The 12,185-nt window shown below is 45.5% G+C and overlaps 1 protein-coding gene across 4 annotated transcripts in view; it reads left to right on the forward strand.

Moving 5' to 3' along the window:
- Positions 1-12,185, forward strand: part of PDPR (pyruvate dehydrogenase phosphatase regulatory subunit) — a 49,041-nt gene that overhangs the window by 8,190 nt on the left and 28,666 nt on the right. For 2 of the 4 annotated variants that reach the window (XM_055297813.2, XM_063611581.1), the window contains exons 2-8: positions 1,230-1,488; positions 7,011-7,144; positions 8,543-8,624; positions 8,718-8,881; positions 10,189-10,310; positions 11,068-11,185; positions 11,917-12,066. In XM_055297813.2, coding sequence (XP_055153788.1) covers positions 1,265-1,488; positions 7,011-7,144; positions 8,543-8,624; positions 8,718-8,881; positions 10,189-10,310; positions 11,068-11,185; positions 11,917-12,066 — 994 coding nt within the window. In that variant the 5' untranslated portion in view covers positions 1,230-1,264. Of the gene's footprint in view, positions 1-1,229; positions 1,489-7,010; positions 7,145-8,542; positions 8,625-8,717; positions 8,882-10,188; positions 10,311-11,067; positions 11,186-11,916; positions 12,067-12,185 lie in introns of those variants that run through there. The other 2 variants (XM_063611582.1, XM_055297814.2) reach the window with 2 other exon arrangements.

Here is a 12,185-nt window from a genome sequence, read left to right on the forward strand (position 1 = left end):
ATAAAATTCCAGCTCCTGCTGATGGCACCCAAGGGCTGTGTGTAACTGGCTTCCGCCTGCCTCTCCAGCATTGTCTTAGATCATCTCCCTACACTCCCCGTGTTGTGTACATGCTGGCCTCCTTTTTGTTCTTGGTCTGTCTTACCTCAGGGCTTTTGCACATGCTCGTCTCAGTGTCTGCCAAATGTATAGCTAGTTTCTTATCCTTCAGGCCTGTTTCCAAATGTCACTTCCTTGGAGGCTATTTCTGGCCATCCTATTTTAAATATGCCTCTAGTTACTCTATCACATTAGCTTTATTTACTTGTTTTATTTGTATATTTATTTGTATGTCGATTGGTGCTCAAATATTTGTTTTTTATTTTTTGTTTTGTTTTTTTTTTTGTTTTGTTTTTTGAGATGGAGTCTCGCTCTGTCGCCCAGGCTGGAGTGCAGTGATGCGATCTCTGTTCACTGCAACCTCCGCCTCCCGGGTTCAAACAATTCTCCTGCCTCAGCCTCCTGAGTAGCTGGGATTACAGGCACCTGCCACCATGCCCAGCTAATTTTTGTGTTTTTAGTAGAGACAGGGTTTCACCATGTTGGTCAGGCTGATCTTGAATCCGTGACCTTGTGATCCACTCACTGCGGCCTCCCAAAGTTTTGGGATTACAGGTGTGAGCCACCGCGCCCGGCCTAATTTTTTTTTTTTTTTTTTTTTTTTTTTTTTTTTTTTTTTTGAGACAGGGTCTCGCTCTGTCACCCAGGCTGGAATGCAGTGGCACGATCCCGGCTCACTGCTAGCTCCGCCTCCCGGGTTCACGCCATTCTCCTGCCTCAGCCTCTCCGAGTAGCTGGAACTACAGGCGCCCGCCACCATGCCCGGCTAACTTTTTGTATTTTTAGTACAGACGGGGTTTCGCCGTGGTCTCGATTTCCTGACCTCGTGATCCACCCGCCTCAGCCTCCCAAAGTGCTGGGATTACAAGCGTGAGCCACCGCGCCCGGCCTCCGGCCTAATTTTTTGTATTTTTAGTAGAGACGGGATTTCACTGTGTCTCGATCTCCTGACGTCATGATCTGCCTGACTCGGCCTCCCAGAGTGCTGGGATTACAGGTGTGAGGCACTGCGCCCAGCCACCCTCAAATATTTGCTGAATGAATGACTGTTGTTCTTTGTCAAATCCCTTTCTCATTAATCCCATGCACTGAGTTGAATGGCATGAAATATGTTTGGTTTCTCTGTCTAGTTTGAATTCCTGAGATCTAGTTGGTGAGAGACGTGATGTTCTACCGGTTGCTGTCGATTGTTGGAAGACAAAGAGCCAGCCCAGGATGGCAGAACTGGTCCTCTGCAAGCAACAGCGCGTCAGCTGCCGAGGCGCGTTCCATGGCCCTGCCCACCCAGGCACAGGTGGTCATCTGTGGAGGTGGAATCATGGGCACATCGGTGGCCTATCACCTCTCCAAAATGGGGTGGAAGGATATTGTCCTTTTGGAGCAGGGCAGGTAAGGATCAGACTGCATTTGGCTCATGGCTGTGCTGCAGTAATCATATAAGATTCCCTCTCCTTTCAGAGATACTGCCCCACCAGTAGCTAATCTAAATGTTGCTAAGTAGCATGAGAAGAAGCAAGGTGGAATCTCCTGAATTTTGTGTAATGATGATTAATAAGGCTCATGTTCTCTGGTTTTTAGAGAGTTGGCAAATTTCCTTTTCCTTTTTTTTTTTTGGTGGTGGTGTTTTGGTAGGCAGGATCTTGCTTTCTTACCCAGGCTGAGCTTGAATTCCTGGCCTCAAGCAGTCCTCCCACCTTGGCCTCCCAAAGTGCTGGGACTACAGGCGTGATCCACTGTACCCAGCAACATTTTAGACTTTGACAAAAATTTGTGTTTGTAAATAATGTGGATTGCACTTCAGGAAAGTAGACAACTGCATGTGTTCGTTTAATTGCTAGGTTCTTAATGTTGTTCTCATTCCCCAAGAGAAATATGCTCTATAGGCTTAGTTTCTCTGTGCTCGCCTTCTTTTAGGTCAAGTATTTTCTGCTCTATTTGCTTGTAAGCTAAGTCCCTTTATATTAATTTGTAATAGTTACAGAGATTACAAAATGGATTCTTATAATCCATCATTAATTAATATTATACCACTATACAAGTAATGTTAGATTCATACAACAATATTGGCCAGGCATGGTGGCTCACGCTTGTAATCCCAGCACTCTGGGAGGCTGAGGTGGGCAGATCACCTCAGGTCAGGATTTCGAGACCAGGCTGGCCAACATGGTGAAACCGTCTCTACTAAAAATACAAAAATTAGCTGGGCGTGGTGGTGTTCACCTGTAATCCCAGCTACTCGGCAGGCTGAGGCAGGAGAATCGCTTGAATCCATGAGGCGGAGGTGGCAGTGAGTGGAGATCATGCCACTGCACTCTAGCCTGGGTGACAGAGCAAGACTGTCTCAAAAAAAAAGAAAAAAAAATACAGGCCTTTCACTCTGATAATTCTCAACCTGTGTTTAGCTAATGTTTTCTTCTTCCCTTTTTTTTTTTTTTTTTTTAAAGATGAGGTCTTGCTCTGTCACCCAAGCTGGAGTGCAGTCACACTATCACAGCTGACTGTAGGCTTGACCTCGTGGGTTCAAGCAGTCCTTCTGCCATAGCCTCCCAAGTAGCTGGGACTACTGACACGCATCACCACGTCTTGATGTTTGTATTTTTCTGTAGAGATGGGATCTCCCTGTGTTGCCTAGGCTGTTTTCTTTTCTTTTCTTTCTTTTTCTTTTTTTTTTTTTTTTTTTAGATGGAGTCTCGCTCTCTCACCCAGGCTGGAGTGCAGTGGTGCAATTTCCGCTCACTGCAACCTCCGCCTCCTGGGTTCAAGCGATTCTCCTGCTTCAGCCTCCCGAGTAGCTGGGATTATAGGTGCCCACCACCATGCCTGGCTAATTTCTATTTTTTTTGTAGAGACAGGATTTCACCATGTTAGCCAGGCTGGTCTTGGACTCCTGACTTCAGGTGATCCACCCACCTTGGCCTCCCAAAATACTGGGATTACAGGCGTGAGCCACCACACCTGGCCTAGGCTGTTGTCTTATGATCAGACTTGGGTTAGAGACTTTTATAAACATCACTGTATTGAGATACAATTTGCATACCATGCCACTCATCCTTGTTAAGTGCTGAATTCTGTTCACAGAGTTGTGCATCCATCATCATAACCAGGTCATACATTTTTGGCAGTAAGACCACAGAAATTAGGCTGGACTCTCAGCAGTGCACCACATCAGGAGGTGTATGGCTGTCCTGTCTCACTTCTGGTGGTGATAACCCTGCTCACCCAGTTACATTGGTGTCTTCCAAGCATCTCTAGCACAGAGACCCTGTTTTCTCCCCTTGTAACGGGCCAGTGCCCTATGAGGAGAGATGGATTCTGAGATTATGCCAATATCTTGTTCATATCAGACCTCCACCTACCGGGCTTAGCATCCATTGACAACTGTTGCCTGAGTCAGCCACCACCATGATGGTTGACAAATGGTGATTTTTTGATCATCCTTCTGCATTTATTATAGTTGGCATATTGCTGTCAGGAAGAGATTTCCTTCTCCCCCATTTATTTACTCAGTTATATATCTGTATACACACACACACACACCAGTTTAGACTCATGGATTTCTATTTTATGCAGTGGATAGTTTTTTTTTTTTTCTTTTTTTGAGACAGAGTCTTGCTCTGTCGCCCAGGCTGGAGTGCGGTGACGTGATCTCGGCCCACTGCAACCTGTGCCTCCCGTATTCCAGTGATTCTCCTGCCCCAGGCTCCCAAGTAGCTGGGATTAATAGGTGTGTGCCACCACACCTGGCTAATTTTTGTATTTTTAGTATAGATGGGGTTTCACCATGTTGGCCAGGCAGGTCTTGAACTCCTGACCTCAGCTGATCCACCCACCTCAGCCTCCCAAAGTGCTGGGATTACAGTCATGAGCCACTGCGCCCGGCCAGCAGTGGATACTTTTAAGAGCAAAAGTGGGTTTTGTTTTTGTTAATGTTTTTGAAACGGGGTCTCACACTGTCACTCAGGCTGGAGTGCAGTGGTTCAGTCTCAGCTCACTACAACCTCTGCCTCCTGGGCTCAAGTTATCCTCCCACCGCAGCCTCCTGAGTAGCTGGGACCACAGGCATGCATTACCACGCCTGGCTAATTTTTTGTATTTTTGGTAGAGATGTGATTTCACCATGTTGTCCAGGCTGGCCTCAAACTCCTGGGCTCAAGTGATCCGCCCACCTCAACCTCCCAAAGTACTGGGGTTACAGGTGTGGGCCACCGCACCTGGCCTCATAATGCTTCCTTGATGTCAAAGTCTTTCTCCTATTTTTTGAAATCCTTTTAAATTTAATTATCAGGTATTTCCACAGAAAGTGATAAACTAATTTCAGTGTAAATGTTTCTAAGTGGGAGACCCTAGAGAGGTTCATTTTGGTTTAATTTGTTGCTTCAAGATTATATAATACCTTAGAATTGATATAAGGCAGACTATTTAAACCTCACACTTAAAAATAATTGCGCCAGCCAGGCACGGTCGCTCACGCCTGTAATCCCAGCACTTCGGGAGGCCAAGGCGAGTGGATCACCGGAGGTCAGGAGTTTGAGACCAGCCTGCCCAACATGGCGAAACCCCATCTCTACTAAAAATGCAAAAATTAGCTGGTCGTGGTGGTATGAGCCTGTAATCGCAGCCACTCAGGAGACTGAGGCAGGAGAATTGCTTGAACCTGGGAGGTGGAGATTGCAGTGAGCCAAGTTTGTGCCACTGCCCTCCAGCCTGGGAAACAGAGTGAGACTGTCTCAAAAAAATAATAGTTACTATGATGCCTTATCCATGGCTTGTGAAATGGTTTTACACTTCCCTTTATCTATAATTGTTCCTCTTCTACATCTTTACTGTTGTTCTCATAGATTAATGGTTCTTAAATCTGTCTGCACATTAGAATCAGCTGGGGAGCTTTTAACACTTACCAATGCCCAGACCTCTCCCCAGAACAAACCAGAATCTCTAGGGGTGAGGCCAGGCATCAATATTTTCAAAAGCTTCCCGGGGGACTCTAATGTACCCCCAAGGGCGAGAGCCACTGTCAGAGCTGCTCAAGGAGTGCTATCCCAGCAGAGACGTCACCAGAGCTGTAGGTGCTGGCCACCACTCAGTTAATGGAACTCCCACCTGGGGTGGAGCTCCACACAGTTACAAAGATGATAGAAAAATATCTTTAGGGAGCTGACAATCTTATGTGGAAAATATAATTATTAGAGTAAATACAGTAAACTCAAGTGACAGGCATGCTGACACAGATGGTAGTTTATTTACTGAGTGATAAATAATTTGGGGAAAATGACCTTGGAACCCCCTACCTGCTTTCTTGACATATGGGTCCCTTGCAAAACTGGGTCTTTGGGCCCTAGCATTACTGTAGCTCTTTATATTCTGTTGCTACCACAAATTAAAGAACTTTTTTTCAATGTAAAGTTTATGTACTTTTGAATAGGCAATGTATTTATATGATTCAAAACTGAAAATATGTAAAAGAAGCTGGGTGTGGTGGCTCATGCCTGTAATCCCAGCACTTTGGGAGGCTGAAGCGGGTAGATCATCTGAGGTCAGGAATTCAAAACCATCCTGGCCAACATGGCAAAACCCCATCTCTACTAAAAATACAAATTTAGCCAGGCATGGTGGTGCACACCTATAATTCTAGCTACTTGGGAGGCTGAGGCAGGAGAATTGCCTGAACCTGGGAGGTGGAGGTTGCGGTGAGCCGAGATTGTGCCATTGCACTCCAACCTGAGCGACGAGCAAAACTCCGTCTCTAAAAAAAACAAAACAAAACAAAACAAAAAAAATTAGCTGGGCGTGGTGGCACACACCTGTAATCCCTGCTACTCGGGAGGCTGAGGCAGAAGAATAGCTTGAACCCAGGAGGCAGAGGTTGCAGTAAGCCGAGATTGTGCCATTGCATTCCAGCCTGGGTGATGAGCGAAACCGCATCTCAAAAAAAAAAAAAAAATATATATATATATAGATATAGATATGTAAAAGAGTATACAGGAAAAAGACTCCTTCTCAATCTTCTTTTCTTTTCTTTTTTTTTTTTTTGTTTAAGACGGAGTCTTGCTCTGTCACCCAGGCTTAAGTGCAGTGGTACAGCCTCAACTCCTGCAACCTCTGCCTCCTGGGTTCAGGCGATCCTCCTGCCTCAGCCTTCTGAATAGCTGGGATTACTGACGCCTGCCACCATGCCCGGCTAATTTTTGTATTTTTAGTAGAGATGGAGTTTTGCCATGTTGGCCAGGCTGGTCTCGAATGCCTGACCTCAAGTGATCTGCCTGCCTTGGCCTACCAAAGTGCTGGGATTACAGGCGTGAGCCACTGCACTTGGCCTTTATTTTTATTCATTTATTTATTTTTATTTTTTATTTTTTTGGTAGAGACACGGTCTGGCTGTGTTGCCCAGGCCAGTCTTGAATTCCTGGCCTCAAGTGATCCTCCTACCTCAGCCCCTCAAAGTGCTGGGATTACAGTCATGAGCCACTGTGCCTGGCCTAAACTATCCAAAATTTTAAATCTGTCCCATGTCATTGAACATTTTTCTCACCCTGTTGCCCAAGCTAGAGTGCAGAGATGTGATCATAGCTCACTGCAGCCTCTACCTTCTGAACTCAAGGGCTCCTCTGGCCTTAGCCTCCCAAGTAGCTGGGACTGCAGGCGTGTGCTACCATGCCTGGCTAATTTTGTTGTTGTTGTTGGTAGAGATGGGTTCTCCCTATGTTGACCAGGCTGGTCGTAAACCCCTGTTCTCAAGCAGTCCTCAGTCCTCCTCCCTTGGCCTCCTAAAGTGCTGGGATTATAAGTGTGAGCCACTGTGCCCAGCTTGTTTCCATCTTTTGGTATTAGAAACAGTATTAAATGAGAAACCTTGACCTCGTATTCACAGATGACGTCAATCTACCTAATAGCATTTTGCATCCATCCTGCAGGCTGGCTGCTGGCTCTACCAGGTTCTGTGCTGGCATCCTGAGCACTGCCAGGCACTTGACCATTGAGCAGAAGATGGCAGACTACTCAAGCAAACTCTACCATCAGTTAGAGCAAGAAACAGGGATCCAAACAGGTAAGCAAGTATCTTCCATTTACTGCTTTGCCTGTCGCCGAGATTGTTATATTTAGTTCTGTATTTGGTCCTCTGCCAGGTGTGCCTGCTGCTTTGGTAATTAAAACTTGGGTTGGCCGGGCATGGTGGTTCACGCCTGTAATCCCAGCACTTTGGGAGTCCGAGGCGGGTGGATCACGAGGTCAGGAGATCGAGACCATCGTGGCTAACACGGTGAAACCCCGTCTCTACTAAGAAATTAAGAAAATATGTAAATTATCCTTACTGTACTTCTTTTGAAAATAAGATACAAATTACTTCAACTTTTTCTTCATAAGAGTTAAGAGTCATTGCATTTTAGGAGGATTGTCATTGGCCCAAGTATAATTATGGTTCTATATCAGGTGTGTTGATTACAGACAACAGAAATTGACTCTGGACAACTTGGAGCTTGTTGGGAGGAGCTTCGGGCCTGTGGAGTTGGCAGGAGGCTGCCAGCTGGAGGCAGCCTGGAAGCCAGGATGTGGGGACTGCACCGCAGGCAGTCCCTCAGCCAGAACAGGAGTAGCCTGGCCTGGATGATGCTGCCCTTGAGATAGTGACCTCTAGCCATTCACCTACGTGCTCAAGACTGACTATTCCAGGAGGGTCTGATTGGATAAGCTTAGGTCACATGCCCACTGTTTGGCTATAGTGGGGAAGGAGAAGGGAGAATCTGACCCTTGGTAGCTGATGTTATTGTGAGTGGCCTTTGGCAAGGATTACACTCCCCCAAGACTAGGAGGAGAAAGGGTGAAATTGCCTAAAAGGAGGGAAGAATAGGGATGGTCGAATCCCCGCCCAAAACCGTCTTTTTTTTTTTTTTTTTTTTTTTTTTCTAAAAGACAAAGTCTCGCTCTGTCGCCCAGGCTAGAGTGCAGTGGTGCAATTTTGACCCACTCTAACCTCCACCTCCTGGGTTCAAGCAGTTCTCCTGCCTCAGCCTCCCCGGCAGCTGGGATTACAGGCGTGCACCACTACACCTGGCTGATTTTTATATTTTTAGTAGGGATGGGGTTTCACCATGCCGGCCAGGCTGGTCTCAAACTACTGACCTCAGATCATCCGCCCCACTCAGCCTCCCAAAGTGCTGGGATTACAAGTGTGAGCCACTACACCTGGCCTAGAATCTCATTTGATCCTCACAACCTCACAAAACTGTGAGCTGAGAATGTTTGGTTAGGGCATGGAGCCTTAGTGTATCTGAAGTTCTTAGAATTTTGCATAGAATCTCAGAGAAGTTGATTTACCTGCCCAAGGATATTGAGTGGCAGTCCCAGGATTCATCACAGGTCTTCTAACCTATAATCTAGTGGATTTTCCACTCTCCCATCCTACATTTGGTCTGATCTGTCTCATTTGGGCTCATTTTTCTTACAGGTTACACAAGGACAGGCTCAATCTTTCTGGCCCAAACTCAGGATCGACTGATCTCCCTGAAGCGCATCAACGCAGGGCTGAAGTACGTAAGAGTCTAGAAGCGTGTCCTGACTTTACCACACTGGCCTCTGCCAAAGAGCCTGTGAATGTCATTGTTCCTTGTGTTCTATGGCAGTGTTATAGGTATCCCTTCTGAGATCATCTCCCCCAAGAAAGTGGCCGAGCTTCACCATCTCCTCAACGTGCACGACCTGGTGGGGGCCATGCATGTTCCTGAGGATGCAGTGGTGTCTTCCGCTGACGTGGCTCTTGCCCTGGCAAGTGCTGCCTCCCAAAATGGTGAGCAGGTTTTTGCATTTTCTTAAGATAGGTTAGCAGGGAAGACATTACCTAAGGAAGTGTCTCACAGTAGGTAGTGACACCAACTCAAGTTTGGAAAGATTATCCTCTTTGGGGTACTCAGCCTCCATTTTGAACACTTACGATTTTATTTATCTGTTAATGAGTGTTTTCCCTCAGGGCCACATTTTTAAAGTTCCAAAGAAATGCTTTTAGTGCTAATTAATGCCCCGTTTTTGGAGACGGAGCCTCACTCTTTTTGCCCAGGCTGGAGTGCCAATGGCACAATCTTGGCTCACTGCAACCTTTGCCTCCTGGGTTCATGTGATCCTCCTGCTTCAGCCTCCCGAGTAGGTGGGACTACAGGCATGCGCCACTACACCCGGCTAACTTTTTTTGTGTATTTTTAGTAGAGACGGGGTTTCGCCATGTTGGCCAGGCTGGTCTTGAACTCCTGACCTCAGATGATGCACCTGCCTCAGCCTCCCTAAATGCTGGGATTACAGGCGTGAGCCACTGTGCCCTGCCAATTAATGCCCTTTGGACTTAAGGTAATATTTTCCCCCTCAGGACTTGAGAAGCTCAAGGTGAAAACACACCTTGGAAGTTTAATCCACACCTGAAATCATGAGCCCATGTTGCACTGAATGAGGGGAAGACTTAACTAGTGTCCAGGGTATCATATCCATGGTATGAGCAGGTTAGCACTTAAGGCGCACTATTTACATCCTCTCCTCTCTGCTCCATAGTTTATGATTCCAGGAATTTAATTATTGTGTTCCAAAGTCTGTTTTTAAACTGACTTGATATTTTCAATCTTGAGCAAGGCCCATTTACATAGTCTCAGGATGTGATTCTAGGGTTTTTTGTTTTTTTAAATGAAAGCATTGAGCCGGGCGTGGTGTCTCAACGCCTGTAATCCCAGCACTTTGGGAGGCCAAGGCGGGCAGATCACCTGAGGCCAGGAGTTCAAGACCAGCCTGACCAACATGGTAAAACCCCATCTCTATTAAAAATACAAAAATTAGCCGGGCATGGTGGTGCATGCCTGTAATCCCAGCTACTTGAGAGGCTGAGGCAGGAGAATTGCTTGAGCCCAGGAGGCAGAGAGCGAGCCAAGATCGCACCACTACACTCCACCCTTGGCGACAAAGCAAGACTCTGTCTCAAAAATAAAATAAAATTAAAAAAAAATTAAAGCATTGACTTGACTTTGTCAGTGTTTCTTCCGGGTGGAGAACCTGCTGCACATGCCTTCATTCTGGAACATCAGATGAAGCACCAACTCTTTCTTTACCTTGGAACAGGTGTTCAGATCTATGACCGGACATCTGTTCTTCATGTAATGGTCAAAAAAGGTCAAGTTACTGGAGTGGAGACAGATAAAGGACGGATTGAATGCCAGTATTTTGTCAACTGTGCTGGCCAGGTAGGTCAGCACCAACACTGATTTTCTTATTTAACATTTGTCTCCAAGATTTTTTTGGTGTAGAGAAGTAAGATTAGTATTGTGATTGGTTATACAGATACCAGTAACTACGCTGTTTCTTGTGGGGTATTCTAAATCAGAAACCTATACTTAGTCTGCAAATAGAAGCATGTGTGACCTTGTCCTTCCTCCACACTGGGTTGATGGGTGCTATCCTGGTCAGGAAGGCCAGCAAATGGTCAGGCATTGACGTGAATCCTTGGCGCTGGGTCTTGGTGTTACATTTCATTCTACAACCTAGCAAATAACATATTAGGCTATTTTATTGTGTCAGGAATGTGGACACTAATTTCCAGGACACTGCTGCTTTTAAAGCAGATTGGCTCTTGCCTTCCATGCTATGATCCCGAAGTCAACTAAGAAATACTTTTGCCATGTGAAGTTCATTTAGTGATTGCTATTTGGGGTTTGTAGTTGAGCCCAGGCATTTTATCAAAAGGACCTCCTTTGGTTCCCATGAGCTCCTTTGACTAGCTGGTAAATGTCTCTTCCTTTGATCTCAAAGTAATTTTTATGGCTTAAAAAATGTAGTATTGCTCCCCATCCAAATAACTGAACTAAAGCAGGCTGACTTCCCACACCTGACACTGTAGCAAGAGCACACATAAGCCACTTGGAATTAATCTCAAGAGGCTGAACTTGCTCATTTTTATTTCTGTTCCTCTTCCTACCCACAAATCAACCTGTCCATTTGTAGTGGGCATACGAGCTGGGTCTGTCCAACGAGGAGCCGGTTAGTATCCCGCTACATGCCTGCGAACACTTCTACCTCCTGACTCGCCCCTTGGAGACCCCTCTGCAGAGCAGCACACCAAGTGAGGACTTGCACTTTTTTAAAAAATCTTGTTTCTTTGCCAATATCCTGTCCTCTGAAAAGGAAAACTTCTGCTAAGGACAGACTGTCTGAAAGAGTCTCATTTCTAGAGCATGTTACACAGGGAGGTGGACCCAATTCTGACTTTTCTTTATTAACTCTTTATGAAAGGATGGCCAAAATTTCCATTAATAAATTTTTTTGTTTTTGTTTTTGTTTTGCAAGCTAATTTTAGTCCTAAACAGAGGTCATTGAGAATATTTGGACTGTCTTGTTGACTTTTTAACTTGAATGCTATAGATTGTAGAAATGTCATAGGTAAACGATAGACTTAGGTGGGTTCGTAGTTCCAAGCACTATAGGAGAGGGTTCTCACATCCTTTTGATGGTCTTCATGCCTAGAATGGGCTCTGCAATCCCCCTTTCTGTTAAACTTCCGCTTGGCACAATGGGAGTTATGTGGTTTGCTTGTGGGGACTAGTCAAAGCTTCTGGGTAAGGGATAATCAGAGAAACAGTCTCCACTGAAAGTCTAAATGGGAGGATCTTCCCCCTTGACCTCAAAAGGTATTTTAAAGCTAATGAATGCCTGTGTTCATTGAATGTTCTTTCATTAGTAAAGCCATTAATGGGTGTTTTTGTTTGGTTTTTCTGTCCATTTAGAAAGCCAACTTGCCTCTAAACCCTTGTTTTTTCTCCCACTCCCCACTCCCATGTCATTTCTCCACCTCAGCTATTGTGGATGCTGATGGAAGAATTTATATTCGGAACTGGCAGGGTGGCATCTTGTCTGGGGGCTTTGAGAAGAACCCGAAACCAATTTTCACTGAGGGCAAGAACCAGCTGGAGATTCAGAATCTACAGGAAGACTGGGATCACTTTGGTATGTGAACTGCATTATAACAGTAGTGGCTTATATTTGTTTAAGATGTTACATTTTTAAAAGTATTTTGAAGAATAGTTCCTTGTTTAATGTTTAGAACATGAGGTACAACAGTGGTT

The sequence above is a fragment of the Symphalangus syndactylus genome, chromosome 11, assembly GCF_028878055.3.
Source record: "Symphalangus syndactylus isolate Jambi chromosome 11, NHGRI_mSymSyn1-v2.1_pri, whole genome shotgun sequence".
In the NCBI taxonomy this organism is placed as follows: domain Eukaryota; kingdom Metazoa; phylum Chordata; class Mammalia; order Primates; family Hylobatidae; genus Symphalangus; species Symphalangus syndactylus.